A 24,878-nucleotide genomic window follows, 5' to 3' on the forward strand; every position below is an offset into this window, starting at 1 on the left:
CTAATAAGAAAGGTCTTGAATTAAATGTAACATTCAAAAGGACTACAAATGCGTCAAAATACGTATCTAAGTTAGAAATGGTTTAAACAAAACCTGTTAAATTGAGGTGGTCAGAAGCTGATGTGTTTTCAACACATGTCCACTATAAATGATTGATTTCACTACTGGAGGTAGTCCACCAGTATAGAGGCTTGTAGATAGTTTAGAGACGCTCATCAATGATCAGTAGGACAGGCTGGAATGAGTGTTTAAAACAATCAAGCCATTCTCCACTTAATCATATTCAATAACAATAATATCCAAAATGATGACAATCGCACCTTAGATGTAATTTGCTCAAATTGCACAGGATGCAAATATTATTATATATTGTATAGTCTACAAAAACAAAGCTTTTGGTATCAATACAGCTTTTTACCGTTAATGTCGAGAGTTAGTCAAGTACATAGTATTATCACGCATGCATGAGTTTTCAGTAAAAGTTATGGGACAATTTTGCATGGACATATAAAAACAATCATTCATGGTGTTACTACAGTTGTCACACAGATTGCTTCTTCCAGCTTGTCTGTATTTGTGATTCTAGGCATACGTCAGACGTACCAGAGTGAGTCCTTGCATGTCAGACGCCTGTGTGTAACATACAATACTGGTACCAGAGTGAGTCCTTGCATGTCAGACGCCTGTGTGTACATGTCAGACGCCTGTGTGTACATGTCAGTCGCCTGTGTGTACATGTCAGACGCCTGTGTGTACATGTCAGATGCCTGTGTGTACATGTAAGACGCCTGTGTGTACATGTCAGACGCCTGTGTGTACATGTCAGACGCCTGTGTGTACATGTCAGACGCCTGTGTGTACATGTCAGACGCCTGTGTGTACATGTCAGACGCCTGTGTGTACATGTCAGACGCCTGTGTGTACATGTCAGACGCCTGTGTGTAACATACAATACTGTTGGACTACATCAATTTCAGTCTTTCTTTTTGTCCGCACGAAATGCTACTAAATGCATTTCCCACTGTGTTGTGAATGCTTTCTAAGCAAAGGAGTTCTGGTTAGCAAAGTAATCTTGTAGAAACGAGTTTTTAAAAAAAATATTGTTTTTTGATTTCTGACTTGTATGACCAAACAAGCATGATGTGATATGGAAGAACATCGTATTGATGAATTCAGAAATTTGAATTGCCAAATTTTCAATTGTTTTCAATTTCTTTGTTATTCCAAAATTTACAATAACAGTGATCGATAAGAGTAAGTACGGTAATAGTGTTCCTTTCTTTAACAAAATCACAATATTTTTATAAACACATTAGTTACTCTGTATAAAGAGGAGCTTCCATGATCAACATCACACTATTTCTGGGAAATGACAAAAATGCTTATAAATTACATGGAACAAGGTACTTATGATATCCAAAAAGTTTTAAAGTCATTACAATATTTAATTTTATGAAATTCTTTAATTTCCTACAAGCATATATAACCCTCTAGATCATCTATATAATTTTGTGCATATATGGTCAACATTGGGGTATGATTTAAGTTAATTGACTTTTGTAAATAGTTGGAGATATTAGGTTTATACCTTATTGCGCTCTAAATAAAATGATAGTATTTAATATTCACTAAGGAACCATATCCCTATAGATCAACTATAGTTTCCTGTTTGTATAGGTGGTCAACAAAGGGATAACACTTATATAATACTTAACTACAATTAAGTGTACCATAGATAGAGGTATTATTTTCTTTCAAACAGCTGTAATGTTATCAGCATTTCTCAATCCTATATTTCCAAAACTATTTAACTAAGAATGAATATGACTTACAAGTATAAAGTTGGATTTATGCAATCATATATCTCGATAGTATTACTTCATATAAATGTATTTTTCTATTTTAAAAAAAGCTCAAAGTTTTTAATGTATAAAAAGAAAATAATTATAATCTTTTTTCACTTATGAAATTTGATGAAGAATAATGCAATAAGTGTTGCAGTTATTGAATCCTTTTCATGCTGGGAAATTTGTCGTCTGCTAAAATGTCATCTGCTGAATTTGTAAAATAAGCATTTTCTTCAATTTTTTTTCAAAGAATACTATCAGAATAGCAAACAGTTTGGATCCAGATGAGACGCCACATTCTGTGGCGTCTCATCTGGATCCAAACTGTTTGCAAAGGCCTTTAAAATTCGGTTCCTGCACTGAAAGGGTTAACTACATTTGACATTATGTGGTCACTATGTAATAACATTCTTACAAACAAATGTTTATTTGTTATATTGTAAATTGATCTTTCTTCAAAATGATGCATAGTTTGTATTTTCTTCATGCTGTTATTGTAGATGTATGTAAACGATGATGAGCTTAACATACTTAAGTAAGAATAACCTATTCTGTTTTTTGTCTTTAAAAACAATTAACAAGTAATGCCTTGCTGAACTTTTGAATGCATTTCATTTATTCTAAATCTAAGCCCTTTGTTACTTTCTAACAAAAAAAAGTTGTAAGCCGTCAATCTCTTGTCTGTGTAAGTATAGTAGCATCTTTTCCTAAATACAAATGTATTCAGACTCTAAATATTTAAATTGACTTTTTGTACTTAATTAATCAATTATAGCTTGAGTTAAATTTAATATTTTGTGTCTTTACATCAAAATAACTGCCCATTATGTTTCTCTTAATATAATTCCATAGTAACAGGATTTTGTAGACATCTTTTAATCATTTAATCAGTTCATTCCTTATTTTGATAGGAAAACACTGTTATAATAATTTTAATATAAATAATAAGATATACAGTCAAGTTACCATTACCGGATCACGGGATCAGTATCGTAATAAAGTTTTTCTGGTGAAAAGCAATAAATGTTTTGAGACTTCTTTTACACCAGTTTGATTAAATATTACCTTTGCTTACTGATTTAGCACATTATTTTTAAATGCAGGCAAAATGTATTTGTGATACCTTTTTTAAGCGGCAGAATTCATGCATTAACGGATCACTTGTAGCCATAACGGATCACGTGATCGAAACCACTCAGGGGGCATCTTACACGCTATTTGAACTGTCAAAACACGAACTGTGTTGTTTACAATGACCAAGTTACATTTCCAATCATAAATTATATTTATTTTTTTGTTATTAATTGTTTTCTATATGTGATCTTGTATCTACACTTTACGCATGGTGATCTTGTGTGAATTATCTGTTGAAAATCCTAAAAAGATCGAAAAGATATGGGCATCTTATAAACCATGTAAATTGTTTGAATCAGATCTAATCATCGATATTGAACATGGATTATAAATCAAACATTAAGATTGAGATCATTTATTGTAAGAATCAACAAGATTTGCATATATTTTAATAATATATATTATCAATACGTATATTATCACGCTTGAAACGTTATTGCCCTTATTCTTCATTTAATTTAAGGTGTTGAAAAATCTTAAACACGAATTAAAACTGAAATTGACTTTTGCAGGCAAAAAGTCTACTAAATGGCCTTTAAATGAATGCGTAAACTTCTTACTTTCCAACATAGTTATAGCATGTGGCCGCGGAAAATGTTCAACCTCTATTTGGAAATGAGACGGAAGTGAACACAGTCGTATATACATGTCAGCAAAGCATACCGAAATGTTTGACACAGAGTAGCTCCGATTACGACTCAATCAATGCGTTTTAAAGAACAGGCATTGAAGATGCTGTGTGCAAAATATCAAAAAAATATATCAACTATTTATCGCGATAATCAGTCTTAAACATCAAAGTGATCCGCTATGTGTAATGATCCGGTAATGGTAACTTGACTGTATCTTGTTATATATTGATACACACTGACATATTGTTTAAAAATAAGTGTTTTCAAAAGTATTGACCTTTACGAAACATGTGTAGTATCTTTGCTAAATTTTTATCAATTTTTTTTTTTTCAAACAGAATAAAAATTTAAAGTGTTTGGGGTTGTTGTGTGAGGTCAGTGACCAAGATGCATAACTCAGACCTTCAATTTATGCAGAATAATTCCATCTTTTTGTACTTAGGAAATTTGTAAACCTTAACATGCAACATCTTCATACATGTATCAGTGTTTATACTTCAGGTTTTCCATCATAACATCGCACATGTTTGGGATCATTTTGTGATGTAGCAATGTCAAGTTTCCAGACCTTAACCTGGGCTTAATGCATGTGTGGAAAGTATATTCTAGTTACAATGCAGTTAGCACAGGCTTATCTGGGTGGACAATTTCTGCTTTCCACGGAATTGTTTGTTTAAAGGAAGTCTCTTAAAGAAATTCCAGTTAGACTGAAAGTGTTGCCCCCGCTTAGCCTGTGCAGACTGCAGTGGCTTATCTGGGACGATACTTCACACACAAGCAATTTAACCCTATCTCACTTAGAAGCAAAGAAAAAATAGCTACTTTTACTTTGCTTCTAAGTGAGATAGGGTTAAATTGCTTGTAAGAAGAAAGGTTTATGAAACAAAAATGGTGTTTTTATTTTCAGGTTCAATTCGCCACTCGTTGTCAGGAAGTCCGCCAGGTAGCAGAATGGATAAATGGAACATGCCTTTCCAGTTCAAATGTATTGGGACACTTAGGTTAGATTTGTACACAAGAGCAGAATAGATGCCTTCATAAACCCTTTACCACTTAGATACCTATTTTAAAGTTGTAATCCAGATTTCCTCATTGGTGGGAAAACACATTTTATACACCATTGGAAGTTTCATTTTGGAAGGACTTAAAGCGGGTATATACGATTTTGTTAAATATTTATGAATTTATATAAACTGTGTAAAACACTTATTATATATATAGTTCAATATAAATTAAAATAAAAGTTAAGAAGAACATGTGTCGAAAAATGCGAAATAAGCCAGATTTTTAATTCTGAAATTGAAAACGGCTGTACAGCCGAATTCGCCAGCATGTATACCATACATGTACGATTTGAATCGAAACTTAGTTTAACGGTTTATTTGAATCCTTGCAACGATATCTATTCCTACGACACACGAACACTAACTCCGATCCTAATACAAAGACGAATGCTTCGGTTATTGTAGGACAATATGTACGTCACTATCGGCTCGGGGCGCTTATTTGTCTTTGTTGCATTTTATGAAATTCGGCTTTAATGTATAATTTTTTTTGCCTATTTTGTGTTATTGTAACATATTGTTTCAATATATTACAATTAAACACATATAAAAAATCGTATATACCCGCTTTAAACTGGGTAACATTCGTTTTTATTCGGAAATTAGTGGATTTTTCCAAAATGTTTCTTATTCTAAATTAAGTGTATTACACACATTTTTTAATGTGTAAAAAAAATGTAAAAAATGGGCTTACAGGCCTTGGACCTATGAATGCCTTTGATATTGTTTTTCTAAATGCTTTCAGATACTGACCTTATTTTTGTTGTGTTAGTCTACATACATGACTTACAGATCAAGTTTGAGTTTCGTTCAGGTCCATTTTTTTTACAAAAATACAGGCCTTGGACTTGTTCTCAATTTTCTAAAAAAAATATCTGAAATATTTACTGTGCAGCTTCGAAGTGTGGTAGGGGGCATTGTGTTTCACAAACACAGCTCTTATTGCTTTTTTATTAGCTCTACTGGCCGAAGGCCTGAAGAGCTTATGTCATGGCATGGTTTCCGTGGTACCTGCGTGCGTTAGACTTTTTCTTGTTTACGCGATCAAGTCCACAGTTTTCATCCGATTCTTTTCAAACTTGTTCAGTGTCTTTATATTAATAAGGACTCGAACCCTATTGAAAATGGGTTACATCAGAGTAAAAAGTCCAGAATTATCTCCCCTTCAAGTTGAGAAAAATGTGAAATAAGGCTTGTTTACGCAATAAAGTCCACAGTTTTCATCCAATCAATACCCAACTTGCACAGTGTTTGTATCTGAATGATGAGTCAAACCCTATTAAAAATGAGCAATATCGGAGTTATAAGTCCAGAATTATCTCCCCTTGAATTTGAGAAAAAATGAAAATCTTTAACATTTTGCCATAACTTTTGCAATATTGAAGATAGCAACTTCATATTTGGCATGCTTGTGTATCTTATGGAGCTGCACATTTTGAGTGGTGAAAGGTCAAGGTCATCCTTCAAGGTCAAAGGTCACACACAAAAAATCAAAGCGGCGCAGAAGGGGACATAGTGTTTCCGACAAACACATTTCTTGTTTGTTTACATACAAAGTTCTATCCTTTTGAAACTTCAACGGATGTTTTATATCATCAAGGGCCTGAACCCCATTGAGAGTGAAGAAAATTTGTCCAATTACACAATTGTTGAAAAGAGCCATTTGAAGTTTAAATTTTATGTTTCTTCTTGTTTATGCGATAAATTTCCCATTTAGGGTCTGTTTATTTAAAACTTACTCAAATTGTTCATACTATCAAGGGCTTGAGCCCTATTATTTCCAGCCAGTAGAGCGATTCAGGCCCTCATGGGCCTCTTGTTCAATCACAAATTCTTACTGTACCCTATTGACAACAATGCACTCTTTTGATGGTATACACTGTCTGCCACAGCTTCTTGTTCATGGAAAAATAAAATGCTACATTTAAATCAAAGCGTTAAGGCTGAAAGTTTACTTTTTTGTGCATATTTGATTATACATTAGGACACTTGTTTTGCCAACATATTTAACCCTTTCCCCCATAAGAAGCAAAGTGAAAATGGCTTTTGCAACGAGCATAAAATCAGAACAGCCTGCGAGTAACTCACAGTCTGTTCAAGTTGTATGCTGATTGCTGTTCAGTGCTCATTAGTATCAAAGGGTTGAAAATGAAGCCTTTAAAACTTGAATTAAGTAATAAAGGTGTTGAATTAAATATAACTTTCAAAGAGACTTCAAATTTGTTGAAAAACGTATCTAAGTGGTAACAAGTTAAATACGTATCTAAGTGGTAACGAGTTAAATACGTATCTAAGTGGTAACGAGTTAAATACATATCTAAGTGGTAACGAGTTAAATACGTATCTAAGTGGTAACAAGTTAAATACGTATCTAAGTGGTAAAGGTTAACTTAATATGTAAGTTGGAACATAGGCTATGAGTACATGTATGTAATGAAGTGCATTATAACATATACATAAGCCTCGGTCTGGAAGACAGGGTTTAATGCATGTCCGTAAAGTGTTGTCCCAGATTAGTGTGTGCCGTCTGCACAGGTAAATCAGATACGACACTTTCCAACTAAAATGGATTTTTGCCATGAAGAGCATTCCTTAAAATAAAAAATACCATAACAGCAGAAAGTGTCGTACCAGATCAGCCTTAGCAGATTTCACAGGTTAATCTTGGAAAACAATTTAAACACTTTCCTTAAACCCAGTTTTCTCAGAAAGGGGCTCAATAATACTTAATAACAGGGGTCACCAAGATGTGGTATGGTGCATGGCAAGTAAGGACCGCAAGCTGTACAGCGCGGGTAAAGACAGGTCGGTCAAGATCTGGGACCTGGACAATCTGCAGAGGGGTTGTATCAAAACCATCCAGGGGCATGCTGACACGGTATAACTGACTCCTTTCCTGACCCCCTTCCTCTCCTACCCTCCTCTGTGTTTGGATAATGTTCAATCATTTATATTTCTCCTCATGAAATTTTGTGGATTCCCAAAAATTGAATTTTATGTTCATTTTTGGATTTCTTATTTTTAATACATAAGAGGATATTGGGACAGTTATTTTCAGACATGGTTGTGTTTAATTCATAGATCTGTCAACTCACCAAATTAACGAAAAATTTCTCCCACAAATAATAATATGTTGCAGTAATATTTTGTTTTTCATGCGTTTTCTGTCTTCTGTAAACTTTTTCATTTAAATGATACCTCATACTAAGCCACTGCATTGATTCTCATAAAACTTTGCAATAATGATACCTGTGTTGTTCAAATTTATTTTGTCCTCAGCTGAAGGGTTAAACATATATATTCAAAATGAAAACTTCAAAAATAAACTTTTAAACAAAGCTTGAATATCTGATATTGTATCATTATAATCTTGTCCTCTGTTTAAATCATTTCTCTTAGGTCAAAAATGGCCACACTCTTTGTTTCACATGCTCTATTTAGACCTATATTATTATAACAAAATCACTATACAAATCTGGAACCTCAAGACCCTGTGATACTTCGTTTATTGTCAATAACTATTTTTATAGCAAATACATGTGTATTGATGATGACTGTCATTGACTGTTTTGGTGACCTAAAAGATTTATTCATATGTATTGGTTGAAATTTTTTTTGCCTATTGAGTTCTTTTGTTGTGTTTAAAGGCTAATTGCATGAACATCTGCTGTTACTTCTAATTGAGTGAATTTTCAGCTTTCTTTTAAAGGTCCAGTGCATGTGTATTTGTGGTGACAACCTATACTAATTTAAACTGAATTTTCTGCTTTCGTTTTCAAGGTCCAGTGCATGTGTGTTGGTGGTGAAAACCAGTACTAATTTAAAGTGAATTGTCAGCTTTCGTTTTCAAGGTCCAGTGCATGTGTATTGGTGGTGACAACCTGTACACTGGTGGCCATGACAACACCATCTACTGCTGGAGCCTTGAGGACTACAGTCTAGTGAAATCAGTCACGGTGAGTTGTGTTTCGTAAAATTTGATTTTGAAATTTAATACTTATTATCCCTTTACCACTTAGACACATATTTTAACGCATCTGTAGTCCATCAGAAAGTTAAATTTAATAAACAACCTTTCTTACAAGATTTTAGTTTTAAAGGCATATCCAACCCTTAGATACTGATGAGCAGCAAACAGCATAAAACCTGAACAGACTGCGAGTTTTTCACAGGCTGTTCTGGTTTTATGCTGTTTGCACATAGCCATTTTCACTTTGCTTCTAAGTGGGAATTTGGGAAAGGGTTAAATAGTTGTTGATGAATCGTTATTTTTCTTCAAAAACACAGTGATTTGGATTATTGATGTTTTGGAATTCAATTATCATGGCTTTCCATTAGAAGCGAAGCATCAACAAAAGTTATATGGGGATGAAGAATCATAATGCATGCTTTGATTTGAATTGTACATGATGTGAAGATATTATTTATAGTACAATATTTAAGTTATATATGACTGTGCTGCTTTGAAGATCATCTATAATGAAAGATCCATTTAAATCATTTAACCCCTGCATGAAGGGATTACCGATGCATGTGGTTTGTCCTAAATTTACTTATTACAGCTCTCTAAGACTGATCATCATTACAGGAGGCCCATGACAACATCATCTGCACAATGGCCATTGCTGGAGCCTACCTCTTCACTGCCTCTTTCTCATTACAGGAGGCCCCATGACAACATCATCTGCACAATGGCCATTGCTGGAGCCTACCTCTTCACTGCCTCTTTCTCTTACAGGGGGCCCATGACAACGTCATCTGCACAATGGCCATTGCTGGAGCCTACCTCTTCACTGCCTCTTTCTCATTACAGGAGGCCCATGACAACATCATCTGCACAATGGCCATTGCTGGAGTCTACCTCTTCACTGCCTCTTTCTCACTCATCAAGGTATGTATCAGTGTTGTTTTCACTCATCAAGGTATGTATCAGTGTTGTTCTCACTCATCAAGGTATGTATCAGTGCTGTTCTCACTCATCAAGGTATGTATCAGTGTTGTTCTCACTCATCAAGGTATGTATCAGTGTTGTTCTCACTCATCAAGGTATGTATCAGTGCTGTTCTCACTCATCAAGGTATGTATCAGTGCTGTTCTCACTCATCAAGGTATGTATCAGTGTTGTTCTCACTCATCAAGGTATGTATCAGTGCTGTTCTCACTCATCAAGGTATGTATCAGTGTTGTTCTCACTCATCAAGGTATGTATCAGTGCTGTTCTCACTCATCAAGGTATGTATCAGTGCTGTTCTCACTCATCAAGGTATGTATCAGTGCTGTTCTCACTCATCAAGGTATGTATCAGTGTTGTTCTCACTCATCAAGGTATGTATCAGTGTTGTTCTCACTCATTAAGGTATGTATCAGTGCTGTTGTCACTCATCAATGTATGTATCAGTGTTGTTCTCACTCATCAAGGTATGTATCAGTGTTGTTCTCACTCATCAAGGTATGTATCAGTGCTGTTCTCACTCATCAAGGTATGTATCAGTGTTGTTCTCACTCATCAAGGTATGTATCAGTGTTGTTCTCACTCATCAAGGTATGTATCAGTGTTGTTCTCACTCATCAAGGTATGTATCAGTGTTGTTCTCACTCATCAAGGTATGTATCAGTGCTGTTCTCACTCATCAAGGTATGTATCAGTGTTGTTCTCACTCATTAAGGTATGTATCAGTGCTGTTGTCACTCATCAAGGTATGTATCAGTGCTGTTCTCACTCATCAAGGTATGTATCAGTGCTGTTCTCACTCATCAAGGTATGTATCAGTGTTGTTCTCACTCATCAAGGTATGTATCAGTGCTGTTCTCACTCATCAAGGTATGAATCAGTGTTGTTCTCACTCATCAAGGTATGTATCAGTGTTGTTCTCACTCATCAAGGTATGTATCAGTGTTGTTCTCACTCATCAAGGTATGTATCAGTGCTGTTCTCACTCATCAAGGTATGTATCAGTGCTGTTCTCACTCATCAAGGTATGTATCAGTGTTGTTCTCACTCATCAAGGTATGTATCAGTGTTGTTCTCACTCATCAAGGTATGTATCAGTGCTGTTCTCACTCATCAAGGTATGTATCAGTGCTGTTCTCACTCATCAAGGTATGTATCAGTGCTGTTCTCACTCATCAAGGTATGTATCAGTGTTGTTCTCACTCATCAAGGTATGTATCAGTGCTGTTCTCACTCATTAAGGTATGTATCAGTGCTCTTGAGAAATAAGCCTCGCTCTGGGAAAATGGGGCTTAATGCATGTGGGTAAAGTGTTGTCCTTGATTTGCCAAATGAGTCCCCACTGGCTTATCAGGGACAACACTTTCTGCTCGTATTATATTTTGTATTTATAGGAAGTCTCTTCTAAGCAAAAATCCAGTTAAGGCCGAAAGTGGCGTCCCTGATTAGCCTGTGCATACTTTAATGCATTAAACCCCATTTTCCCAGAGAGAGGCTCAGATATTGGGTAAAAGAGTACATGTTACAATTAAGGGTATTTGCCTTGTGTAAATATTAAAGAACTGAACCAACAATTTCAATTTAATATGAACTTAAGTTATTATATCTCTATCATTATTAAATATTATTAATATAATCAAAGCAAGAAATTTTGTTTATAATGAGTATTATAATATTGAAATCAAATCTCAAGTTTAATATAAACGTTTCTGCAACACCTTAAGCCTCTACGAGTAAATTTGATGAGAATTTTACCATTTTACAGTAACTGTATCTATGGTGTGCATGAGCCTAACATAATTTGATGACATTGTGTCTTCATGTCTCCAGATATGAGTTTCGGCTTAAACAATCTAAATGCAGCCTGTTGTTGTTGTGTAGGGACACTAATGTTTTGTTATTCTACCCTTCAGATCTGGGAAGCCAAAACCATGACCTGGAAGCACACGATACCAGGTCTACACCACTGGGTGCGAGCCCTGGCACTTAACCCTGACAAGGTACTGTATTAGTTTTATTTTAATTAAAAATCCATTTGAGCCCCTCTCTTTGGAAAGGAGTTTTAATGCATGTGCATAAAGTGTTGTCCCAGATTAGCCTGTGCAGTCCGCACTGGCTAATCAGGGATGACACTTTTTGCTTTTATATCGTTTTTTGTTTAAAGGAAGACCCTTTTTAACAAAAAACCAGTTTAAGCTCAAAGTGTTGTCCCTGATTAGCCTGTGCGGACTGCTCAGGCTTATCTTGGATGACCCTTTACGCACATGCATTAAACCCCCTTTTCACAGAGCAAGAAGCCTTCAGTTTATAAAGATGCTCTTGAGCACTGATTAAGAATCAGTTGTTTGTGTTGTTAATGAGGGTCTCGAGGATGCTCCTCAAGTGGGGATCAAACCCAGAACCTTACAGTTTGCATGGCAGACACCGAATATAAAACACCATAAGGTCCTTTAAGATTTATTCTGTTAGCTTTTCATTAATAATGCCTGCTTTTGAATGTATGCCCTAGCTTAATTTTAATAATTTTTACTTGTTAAGTTTAATCAATAATTATATATTTTGCCCGCACAAATGGCATCATTATTAAAGCTTATTTTGTTAGGGGTTTAGTTTTGAAGATCAGTTAGTAATATAAGGGTAAAGTTACATGTGAACAATGTTTTTGACAGTTGAACATCATTTTGTCTTCAGGACAAGTTGTTCAGTGGGTCACACAACACTATAGACATATGGAGTGTAACCGAGCCATTCAGTCTGCGCGGAAAGGTGGACCATCAGTTTGGGTCCATTTATTCATTAGCAGTCACATCTAAGTACATTATAGCTGGTAAGTGGGGTATAGGTCTTAACACAGTCATGTCTTTAGAAAATTATATATAAATTATTATGCCCCCCTTCGAAGAAGAGGGGGTATATTGTTTTGCACATGTCGGTCCGTATGTCCGTCCACCAGATGGTTTCCGGATGATAACTCAAGAACGCTTAGGCCTAGGATCATGAAACTTCATAGGTACATTGATCATGACTCGCATATGACCCCTATTGATTTTCGTGTCATAAGGTCAAAGGTCACGATGACCCAAAAAAGTAAAATGGTTTCCGGATGATAAAGAACGCTTATGCCTAGGATCATGAAACTTCATAGGTACATTGATCATGACTCTCAGATGAACCTATTGATTTTCAGGTCACTAGGTCAAAGGTCAAGGTCACGGTTACCCGAAATAGTAAAATGGTTTCCGGATGATAACTCAAGAACGCTTATGCCTAGGGTCATGAAACTTCATAGCGACATTGATCATGACTCGCAGATGACCACTATTGATTTTCAGGTCACTAGGTCAAAGGTCAAGGTCACGGTGACCCAAAATAGTTAAATGGTTTCCGGATGATAACTCAAGAACACTTATGCCTAGGATTATGAAACTTCATAGGTACATTGATCATGACTCTCAGATGACCCCTATTGATTTTCAGGTCACTAGGTCAAAGGTCAAGGTCACGGTTACCTGAAATAGTAAAATGGTTTCCGGATGATAACTCAAGAACGCTTATATGTCTAGGATCATGAAACTTCATAGGTACATTGGTCATGACTCGCATATTACTCCTATTGATTTTCAGGTCAAAGGTTAAGGTCACGGTTACCCGAAATAGTTAAATGGTTTCTGGATGATAACTCAAGAACGCTTATGCCTAGGATCATGAAACTTCATAGGCACATTGATTATGACTGTCAGATGGCCCCTATCGATTTTCAGGTCACTAGGTCAAAGGTCAAGGTCACAGTAACACGAAATAGTAAAAAGGTTTCTAGATGATAACTCAAGAACGCTTATGCCTAGGATCATGAAACTTCATAGGTGCATTGATCATGACTCGCAGATGACCCCTATTGACTTTCAGGTCACTAGGTCAAAGGTCAAGGTCACAGTGACTTGACACAGTAAAATGGTTTCCGGGTACATTGATCATGACTGGCAGATGACCCCTATTGATTTTCAGGTCACTAGGTCAAAGGTAAAGGTCACAGTGACAAAAACCGTATTCACACAATGGCTGCCACTACAACTGACAGCCCATATGGGGGGCATGCATGTTTTACAAACAGCCCTTGTTAAATTTTGTATTTAATAAAATTTAAATAAATAGAATTTTACTGCTACGTGTTGTTACATGTAGTTTATTATTTGATATTTCGTTCTTTGTAAATATACTGATACGCTGAAATCATATGTTTTTATTTGTAAATTATTACTATAAACATTATTTAACTTTGTAATAAAATGAAAGGTTATCAAATATTCATGTACCAATCTGTATGCAGGGCGCAGGATTCATTAGTTTGAATCCCAGCTCAACAAAGTACCTTATTTATTGATTTACCATTAAATACCAGTGATATAATCTCCCTCTGGGCAAACTGGGCTTAATTCTTATGTCTGAAGTTTTGTCCCAGATTAGCTTGTACATTCCATACAGGCTAATCAGGGACAACACTTTCCACTGTTATGGTATTTTTCATTCAAAACAAGGCTTAATGCATATGCTTTAAGTGTCGTCCCTAATTGGTATGTGCCAACACTTAAAGCATGCACTAAGCCTTAATTTCTCAGAACAAGACTCATGTGGATAAGTCATGAAATAATATGCCATTCTTTTGCTGCATCAAGTAGCAAATGTGTCGGCTAAAGTATTGCACACTTAGTTACTGGTTAATTGCTTAGCTCAAAAAAGTGTGAGTCGGTTAACTGACTGCTGTCATATGAATGAACTATTGTTCATCATCAGTATAATCATCATTTGTGGTAAACTTGTGTCTGCTCACAATCAACTTGGCTGTTAGTCATACTTGTGAGGTTCTGCTCGCCCATAAACTGGTTTATACTCCTAATGTGCATTGTCCATAGCAAGGAAGTTTCCTAGGCTTTAATAATGATGTTTAGTATTGTGCTGTTTGCATTGTCCTATATTGTATAGGGGATTGGTCTCATGCATTAAATAAAACACCTGCAGATGTTGACAAGAATTCCTCCCAGATTTATTATGCTCCCCCCCAAAAAAATTGTGGGGAGCATATAGATGCTGCTTCGTCTGTCAGTGCGTGTGTGTGTGTGCATCCGTCCGTCCGTCGGTGCACAATTTTTGTCCGGTCTATTTCTCAGCAACTAATGACCAGAATTCAATGAAACTTGATGGGTATCACTACCAAGAGGAGATGTGCATATAATCAGCAGGTTCTCGTCAGATGATTTTTCACAGAGTTATGGCCCTTTGAAATTTTCCATTAACTGTACATATAATGCAATTCTTGTCCAGGCTATTTCTCAGCAACGAATGACTGGAATTCAATGAAACTTTATGGAAAGCTTCACTACCAAGAGGAGATGTGCATATTATCAGCCGGTTCTCGTCGGATGATTTTTCACAGAGTTATGGCCCTTTGAAATTTTTAAGTTGCTAACCCATTCATCGTATTATTTTGTCCAAAGTTATGCCCCTCAAGATGTTTCCTTTTATCTGAATATATAGTGCAATATTGTGACAAAAAAACCTTTGGGGAGCACCATCCGTCTCCGGCGGTTTCTTGTTGATTTCTACAACTAACACGGGGCAAAATTTAAAGAAACAAACAGCAAATGATTAAATCATTTTAACCCAGGTTTGTTTGGCAGGGACATACAACCGAAACATACACGTCTACAGTGTGAAAACCTATGAGTACATCAATGCCCTGAAGGGGCACATAGGGGTCATAAATAGCCTCTGTGTATCACCCTGCGAGGGTTTCTGCTTCTCGGCTTCCTCAGATTCCAGTATAAAGGTGACTTGTGGACAAATGACCCTATGTCATTCAAAGCTCAAAGAAAGCAAGCAATATGTGTCAAACATAGTTGGTTTATTTTTACTATTTGTTCTGCTTTAAAGGGACCTGTTCATTTTTTGGCAAAAATTGCTTTTTTGTTCATGGTTATTGATTCAAAAAAGATTTTATTCAGATAGCAAAATTAAACTCTTTAAACCATACCAAATAGTAACGTTTTTTAAGAAAATGCATTTAATATCATTAAAAAAGAAATCGGCAAACAAGTCCCTTTAAAATTACAGGATCAGATAAAATAGTGTGTTTGTTGATTATTCAGAATCAGTAGATTTAAGGCAAAAGCAGGATTTGTATAAGTGCATGCTTAGGGTTATCTACCCATAGATCAAAACTTGTAGAAAAACAATACCCAGGGGCCACCAAGTAACCATCATGTCTAAATATCAAAAGTGTTTGATGCAGCCAATTTCCATGTCTATTTTTAGGCACGTACGATCAAAACATTCAAGTGTTTGATGCAGCCAATTTGTATGTCTATCTTAAGGCACGAACAATCAAAACATTCAAGTGTTTGATGCAGCCAATTTGTATGTCTATTTTAAGGCACGAACAATCAAAACATTCAAGTGTTTGATGCAGCCTATTTCCATGTCTATTTTTAGGCACGTACGATCAAAACATTCAAGTGTTTGATGCAGCCAATTTCCATGTCTATTTTTAGGCACGTACGATCAAAACATTCAAGTGTTTGATGCAGCCTATTTCCATGGCTATTTTTAGGCACGTACAATCAAAACATTCAAGTGTTTGATGCAGCCAAAATGTCCATGTCTATTTATAGGCATGAACAATAAAAAAATTCAAATGTTTGATGTGGCCAATTTCCATGTCTATTTTTAGGCATGAACAAGCAACACATTGTGTTTGATGCAGCCTATTTCCATGGCTATTTTTAGGCACGTACGATCAAAACATTCAAGTGTTTGATGCAGCCAATTTGTATGTCTATTTTAAGGCACGTACAATCACAACATTCCATGGCTAATTTTAGGCACGTACGATCAAAACATTCAAGTGTTTGATGCAGCCAATTTGCATGTCTATTTTTAGGCACGTACAATCACAACATTCCATGTCTGTTTTTAGGCACGTACAATCAAAACATTCAAGTGTTTGATGCGGCTAATTTTCAACACATTCGGGAGCTCATGGGTCATGTGGGGATGATACACAGTCTAACAACGTCCCTGTCTGGTCGCTTCTTGTTTTCTGCCTCCACAGATGCTTCCATTCAGGTGAAACTCCTTACCTTTCCTCTGCAGATCTCGTGCAAATAAGCATGTATATTACTGGTATTTATGCTAAGGAATCATAATAGACTGCATTCAAATATATGTAAATATGGTTAACGAATGAACATTTGCATGAAGTATATTGCTTGCTTTCTTTGTTTTTCTTCTAATTATATATATTTGTTTTGTATTTCATGAAAATACTATATAATCTTGATTAATTATTATGTTGAAATATTACTTGTATGAGAGTCTGAAACGTACAAGCTTTCATTTGATGAGTTGATGTTTTTCGTCATAGTAAAACAAACTTACATTTTAATTTTTATGCATACAATATGGTTGTCAACCAAAATAATTGATATTGTTTTCAAATCTTGTTTTAGCTTGTCCTTTGTTCGTTTTGTTCAATGAATTTCTTAAAGGCGCTTGTTCACAGATTATCAAAATGAACAATTTTCAATTGTTTGTGAGAGATTCAAAAAGGAATATTGTATATGAAGGCGTTTAATAAACACTTTAAACATAGACTCGTACTAAAACTACAAAAAACAAAACACTTCATCCCATATTTTCAGAGTTTTTGCCCTTTGTTTCATTTTTTGTACTTAAATTTTGTTTGGAGCATTTCTCAAAAACTAAAAAAGTATCATCTTGAAACATAAGAAGAAGGTAGATCTAATTGCGGGGATGTGTACTACCCAAACACCATTACAGTCATTGCAAATTGTAATTTTTTTACTATAATATTATTTTATGATCATATTTCAAAAACAAATTATTGTCAAGAAACTTATTCAGTAGAAATATTTCATTTAGGGAATGTGCCATGAACAAGAACAATCAATCTTTGTTAATTCCTATACATTAATTTTGTGAGAAACATACCTAAACAAAAACTAGAAGGTATCAACTCGAAACTTAATACGTAGGTAGATCTCATGGAGGGAATGTTCAGTTCACAAAAAAAACATCACTCATGCTCCACAATGTTTAGAGTTATTTATAATAACCTCACATAATGACTGTTAACTTAACACACATTCATAGTTGACATATTTCTTGTTTTCTTTTTTCCTTTCTATTTTTGATATTATTATTAAGCTATATAGTTCCCAGGTTTTAATCGCAATTTCAGGCATTGAGGACAAAGTTTAAAAAGTGCCCAAACCTGTGGACGATTCCCTTTAAGATTCAGTCTTTATTTCATGTAGGCATCTTCTTCCATTTGACAATATTTAAAACAGTTTAATACCTAACGCTACGTTCACAGAATGTTTCTGCTGCAAATATCTGGACATTATTTGAAATGTATACTTTGTAGTTAATCATTAATTGTATGAACTGGGTGTTCTCTGTTATCTTTTAAATGCTTAATTTGATATTCACTTGATTTGCAAACTGTCATTAATCGATTTATTCTCTGACCTGGTTGTGCTCTATTGACCTCCCACAGATCTGGAACCTGGAGAACATGTTACCCATCCAGACCCTGCAGAGACATGAAGGCAGTGTCAACACTCTGGTTGTACACAGGGACTTCCTCTTCTCAGGGTCTGAGGACAAGGAAATTAAGGTAAAATTAAAAAATTGCTGTACAGCGAAAGCTTTAATGAGCCATTTACACAACTGATCGTGAGTAACAGGTCAAGTTTGCAACAAATTGTTTTTACAGCTTGAACATTAGCATGCAAGAAGTTATGAAGGGCATTACCTAAACCCATTTAAATTGCTGACTTTTTTCACCGTTAACATTGTCATCACTTTTAACAAATCAGTGCTGTATTTATGCCCTCCCTTCCCCTTCAAAAAAGTGAGGCTATATTGCTGTATGTCTGTCTGTCAGTCTATCAGATGGTCTTTCAGGCTATATTGCTCTATGTCTGTCTGTCAGTCTATCAGATGGTCTTTCAGGCTATATTGCTCTATGTCTGTCTGTCAGTCTATCAGATGGTCTTTCAGGCTATATTGCTCTATGTCTGTCTGTCAGTCTATCAGATGGTCTTTCACAAACCGTTTCTTTTCCACACTGTATCTTGAGAATGCTCGGAACTTTCATCATTCACATTAGAAGGCTACATGCTTAGCAGGAAAGGATATTGTCCATCAATTTTGAGGTCGACTGCTCAAAGTTCAAGGTCACAGGTTCTTGTAAAATGAAATTATAATGGTTCAATAGCCAGTGTCGTTACCATTAACCCTTTCCCACTTATAAGCAAAGTGAAAATGTCAATGTGCAAACATCATAAAACCAGAACAGCCTGTGAGTACCTCGCAGTCTGTTCAGCTTTTATGCTGTTTGCTGCTCATCAGTATCTTAGTTTTGGAGTTGAAGCCTAAGCAACTTGAATCTAGTAAGAAAGGTCATTAATTAAATTTAACTTTCTAAGGCGCTACAAATGCGTGAACATATGTATCTAAGTGGTGAAGGGTTTATACCCATAATATCCAAACTTTATGTAGGCTTACAGTTATGATATAATACCATCAGAACGTTGGACATTGTATTCCAATATAATGGGATCCCTATGGTACTTCCCACAGTAAATCAGTTCAAACATGCACACAACTTTCACACAAATTTTCCATATACATGTACTGATTTTATCGCTTGCATATATCTTACTGTTGGGGGTGGGAGAATTTAACAATTTAAAGGATTGAAAGGCAAACATGATTCTAAAATGTCTATTATATTAAGTAGAAATGATGTCAGCATGGACGGCCTGGGTTTGATACCCACTCTTGGAGTGTACTCAAGATCTTCTCCAAAGACACCCAAGCACCATTGTACTACCCAGATGGACACGAAAAAAGCAATTGGCTTTCAATGCAATGGAGTTAAAAGTTTCACTTAAATTTGTAAAACTAGATATTTATTATACAACTAATTAAATATGACCAATATCCATTTGTGTTTTTAATAAAAAATAGTAGCCAATAAGAATTATCATCATCTAATCTCGATTCATAGCTGTTGTTGTTGTTTTCCACAGGTGTTCATGTACTTCCAAATGCAGATGGGGTTTGCCGTGAATACCTGAAAATGATGTTGTGTTATGAGAACTGGTGAGCTTTAAGGATTGAGGCCTGTTCTCAACACCCTAGGAGTACTCACATAGACTTCAGAATCATAGCCGCAGACGCCCACAATTGCAGCCACTATATTTTGAGTTATATCTGTTCCAGAAGAGGATGATTTCTTCAGAGATTGCAATAACTGTATATGACACATGCGCACATGGGGAGCTTTTGGGATTGCCTTTTGTTCGATGTGTATCCTAAGTTGTGTGTTGAACATCATGGGCCATCATTATTCACCTGAAGAAGCCGCATTTATGCCCAATCTTCATGAAACTTGTCAAGATTATTCGTCTCAATGAACACTCAGCAGTTTTTCAAACTGGGTGACCTTGGGGTAAGAAAACTGGGTCACAAGGTCGAATTAAAGGAAAACCTTGTTAAGACCCTAAATGTCACTTGTTTCGCCCAATCTTCATGAACCTTGCTCAGAACATGTATTCTCATAATGTCTTGACTTAGTGTGTAAATGGGCCACAGAAAAACATCGCAGCTAACGTTTGATGCAGTTTTTACTTAAATGTCTATATTGAAACTTAATTAAAAGCACCTGTTCAACAGTTTATATCCTTGGGGTCTTAGTTGAGTGCCTGAGGGCCTCAGTCTGTCTTGTTTATTAAACTGAAGAAAATATTCATTCAAGCCTTAGTAATGCCTTCATTTTACATGAAACATTTCATGTAAAAGCATTATAATGTTTGATGAAAGAGCAGCGCTATGGGATAATGGGGCTTAATGCATGAAGTGTTGTCATAGAATAGCCAGTGCAGCCCGCTTGATTTTCATAGAGAGGAGACTTCATTTCAATTTAAAAACAATAAAAGAGTGGAACGTAGCCCAGTTTTCCCAGAGAGTGGCTCAATGCTGTACATGTATTTCTTAATGATGAATACCAGGTGGGAATTAACTTTAGATAGCTCAAAGCATGATGGTTTTTAGAGAATCTTTTTTTTATAAGTAAAAGATCACTTTTGACTTTGGTCGCTTGTATTGGATTATGGACATATGCATGCCTAGAAATGCCAAATATTTGTTTTGGTGCTTTTAAAATTAACGCCAATTTTTAAAAGTGTGATAATTGATACACATAATTGTTGATTCATTGTTGTTTACATTCCCTGCATACCTTATCTGCAATTTCATTGGAAATGTGTCTTTTTTTGTTACTACATGTATGATATTTTCCTGTGTGCTGGTCACACTCTGTATCAACAATCATTATATAGGCGGTGCTCTGTGAAAAGGGGGTTTAATGTGTATGTGCGTAAAGTGTAGTCCCAGATTAGCCTGTGCAGTTTAATGCATGTGCGTCAAGTGTTGTCCCTGATTAGCCTGTGCAGTTTGCATAGGCTAATCAGGGATGACACTTTCCGCCTAAACTTGATTTTTGATAAGAAGAGACTCTTTAAACAAAAAATATTATAATATAATAAGTGTCGTCCCTGATTAGCCTGTGCAGTCGGGGACAACATTAAACCCCCTTTACACAGAGCTTGGCTCATATATGTGTGTGTAAGGTGTAGAATTGTTTCATTTAAAGTCAATACTTTAATCAATATACTGATTGTAGTGAGGTTTTTAGTTGACTTAGTGTTATTGATGCAACTTGGATAATCAACAGATAATTACAAGTTAATTTCAGTATTTGATTTGAAGGCATTGTGTTTTCATATTTATTTTAATACATGTTACTTTTATCGTATAAATAAAATAACTTTAAGTATTACTCAATAAAAAATGGTAAATTTGTTTATTTTATTTGAATTTATATTGTAAGTGATAAAATTTGTATATTGCTTTTAGACAGTGACATGCTTGTTTGACAGAATTGTGATTTTAATTTTTTAACATTTTGTATTTCTATTAAATGTTTTCATGTTAAACATTCCTACGCATAGTAGAGTTATATTTCACATATATTTACATCAGTTACACATGTTCAATTATCACTGAAGTGATACAAATAGACTGAAATAACATGTTGTGTGGGTTATGTGTCCACATGCAAATAGACTGAAATAACATGTTGTGTGGGTTATGTGTCCACATGCAAATAGACTGAAATAACATGTTGTGTGGGTTATGTGTCCACACGCAAATAGACTGAAATAACATGTTGTGTGGGTTATGTGTCATCATGCAAATAGACTGAAATAACATGTTGTGTGGGTTATGTGTCCACTTGCAAATAGACTGAAATAACATGTTGTGTGGGTAATGTGTCCACACACAAATAGACTGAAATAACATGTTGTGTGGGTTATGTGTCCACACGCAAATAGACTGAAATAACATGTTGTGTGGGTTATGTGTCCACATGCAAATAGACTGAAATAACATGTTGTGTGGGTTATGTGTCCACACGCAAATAGACTGAAATAACATGTTGTGTGGGTTATGTGTCCACATGCAAATAGACTGAAATAACATGTTGTGTGGGTTATGTGTCCACATGCAAATAGACTGAAATAACATGTTGTGTGGGTTATGTGTCCACATGCAAATAGACTGAAATAACATGTTGTGTGGGTTATGTGTCCACATGCAAATAGACTGAAATAACACATTGTGTGGGTTATGTGTCCACACGCTGAATTTTGTTTGTGCTTGTTTATACACATATATTGTGATAATGGTTATATATTTGCATGTATTTTACATTTTTTAACTTCCAACATAAAGTATGTGGCATTAAGCATTACTGTTGTTAGTTCATCAGGATGCAATCAGTTTTACAATTGTGTCATGCATGGTTCCAACAAATTTGTGTTCTCAACTCATCTATACCTGTTTGGTGTATTTCCCTCAAACTTTCACACTTGAATGACCTTAATGCTGATTGATAAAGAAATGACTTAGTCTTTGACTGGTTTATGCAAAATTATTGCCCTTGTTTTCTTTCCACTGTGAAATACATGATCACAACAAGTGACTTTTTGGAGGATTTTGCTCAAACTTTCACAGCTGAATGATTCAACCCTTTACCACTTAGATATCTATTTAGGTGTATGTGTGATAGTTACTGCAACAAAGTTGGTATTGAGGATATCAGTGTCTCTGACACTGGGAGATATGGCAGATATAGAATTGCTAGGGATCAGCGTTACTGTGTTATTTTGTAATTCACAAGATATTGAAGGCAAACATCATTTCATGGTGATATGTCTATTTTTAGAGGAGATACGCAAAAAATATGTTCAAAAGTACAAATATCAACGCCAATCTATGTTTAAGTTTTTGAAAATTTTGGGCATTGATAACAAAACCAAATTGAATAAAATTTCGCTTTTCATTATATACGCATTAAATAAAAGAAACTCTTTTTTGATTGTTAAGTTCATCCTCGTAAAACAAAGACACATACTTAAAATTGTTGAATTAACACAAAATGTATAAAATAATCAAATGTAATATGTTTTTAGCTCACCTGATTGCTCAGGTGAGCTTTTGTGACTGGTCTTTGTCCGTCTTCCGTCCTTCGTCCACATTTGGTTTGTAAACACTCTAGAGGCCACATTTCATGTCCAATCTTCATGAAACTTGGTCAGAAGATTTGTCCCAATGATATCTCTATCAAGTTCGAAACTGGGTCATGCTGGGTCAAAAACTAGGTCATAAGGTCAAAATAAAGAAAAACCTTGTAAACACTAGAAGTCACATTTCATGCCCAATCTTCATGTAACTTTGTCAAAATGTTTGCCTTAATGATATGTTGGACGAGTTCAAAAGTGGTTCTGGTCCGTTGAAAAACATGGCCACCAGTGGGCGGGGCAGTTTTCCTTATTTGGCTATAGAGAAACCTTGTAAACACTTTAGAAGTCACAATTTTTGCCCAATCATCATGAAAGTTGGTCAAAACATTGGTTTTATTAATATCTCGAACGAGTTCGAAAATGGTCCAGATCGGTGAAAAAACATGGCCGCCAGTGGGCGGGGCATTTTTCTCTATATGTATATAGTGAAAACATGTGAACACTCTAGAAGTCACATTTTTTGCCCAATTTTCATGAAATTTGTTCAGAACATTTGTTTCCTTGATATGAGAGTTGAGTTCGAAAATGGTTCCGGTCAGTTGAATAACATTGCTGCTGGGGGGGGGGGGCAGTTTTCTTATATTTATATAGTAAAAAAACCTTGTGAAAATTCTAGAAATCACATTTTTGCCCAATCATCATGAAACTTGGTACAAAGATTGGTTTTATATATATATCACATAATTAATGCCATTATTATTGTTCTTAGATTGTCAAAATTTTCATTATACAAAATCCTTGTAAACACTCTATAGAGGTCACAATTTTGTTTCAGATTTTATGAACCTTGGTCATAATATTTATTTTTGTAAGCAAAGTTTGATGTTTGGTAAGGGGGGGGGGTCAACTCAAAATATAGGTCATCAGGTCAAATCTTACAAAAACAAAAACACTCCATATGCCAGAGTTTTGGTTCAATAATGATGAAACTTGACCAGGATGTTTGTCTGGACAATATCTAGGTCAAGTTTGAGGTTTGGTAAAGATTGAATGAAACAACTCCTAAGGTGAGGGAACTAGAGCCATCTTGGCCCTCTTGTTTAATAAGGACCAGGTATATCGTATGTTCTGAAATGTAAACCATAGGTACTGAAATAATATTTTTAACGTGACATGAATCTTCGTAATCATGCTTTGTTAATTTTGTTATTTGGATGATTGACATTGGGCAAGTAATAATAAAAAAACATTTTCTGTTCATATAGTTTAAGTTAAACTTAAGAATGTATAACACCATAACATTTATTGTATGTGGTTAAGTCAAGCATATGTTTCTATGTAAAAACAGCAATTGTATAAGTTAATTGTACAATTAGTAAAATGCTTATTATACATTATGACTCATAAATGATTGTATGTATGAATCTGTTGAAAATAATTAATGATTTAAATATTATGTACAATGTTATTTTGTAAATATGCAGACAAATCTTGTTAGTTCGTCACTGTCCCTCAAAGATTTAAATAATGCAAAATTGAACATTATATGCATAACAGTTACAAATGTGTTCCCGTGGTTT

General features: G+C 35.2%; 1 protein-coding gene across 4 annotated transcripts in view; it reads left to right on the forward strand.

Moving 5' to 3' along the window:
• LOC127846670 (E3 ubiquitin-protein ligase TRAF7-like) overlaps positions 1-22,709 on the forward strand; it is a 31,875-nt gene extending 9,166 nt beyond the window's left edge. Inside the window, exons 7-16 of one of the 4 annotated variants that reach the window (XM_052378154.1) lie at positions 587-607; positions 4,521-4,614; positions 7,414-7,555; positions 8,529-8,633; positions 9,416-9,568; positions 11,542-11,628; positions 12,320-12,455; positions 15,304-15,452; positions 18,201-18,320; positions 19,741-22,709. In XM_052378154.1, the coding sequence (XP_052234114.1) occupies positions 587-607; positions 4,521-4,614; positions 7,414-7,555; positions 8,529-8,633; positions 9,416-9,568; positions 11,542-11,628; positions 12,320-12,455; positions 15,304-15,452; positions 18,201-18,320; positions 19,741-19,788 (1,055 nt within the window). In that variant the 3' untranslated portion in view covers positions 19,789-22,709. Of the gene's footprint in view, positions 1-586; positions 608-4,520; positions 4,615-7,413; positions 7,556-8,528; positions 8,634-9,415; positions 9,569-11,541; positions 11,629-12,319; positions 12,456-15,303; positions 15,453-16,598; positions 16,748-18,200; positions 18,321-19,740 lie in introns of all 4 variants that reach the window. The other 3 variants (XM_052378153.1, XM_052378156.1, XM_052378155.1) reach the window with 3 other exon arrangements.
• Positions 22,710-24,878: the final 2,169 nt, after the last annotated feature.

The sequence above is a fragment of the Dreissena polymorpha genome, chromosome 9 (genome assembly GCF_020536995.1).
Source record: "Dreissena polymorpha isolate Duluth1 chromosome 9, UMN_Dpol_1.0, whole genome shotgun sequence".
Classification (NCBI taxonomy): Eukaryota; Metazoa; Mollusca; class Bivalvia; order Myida; family Dreissenidae; genus Dreissena; species Dreissena polymorpha.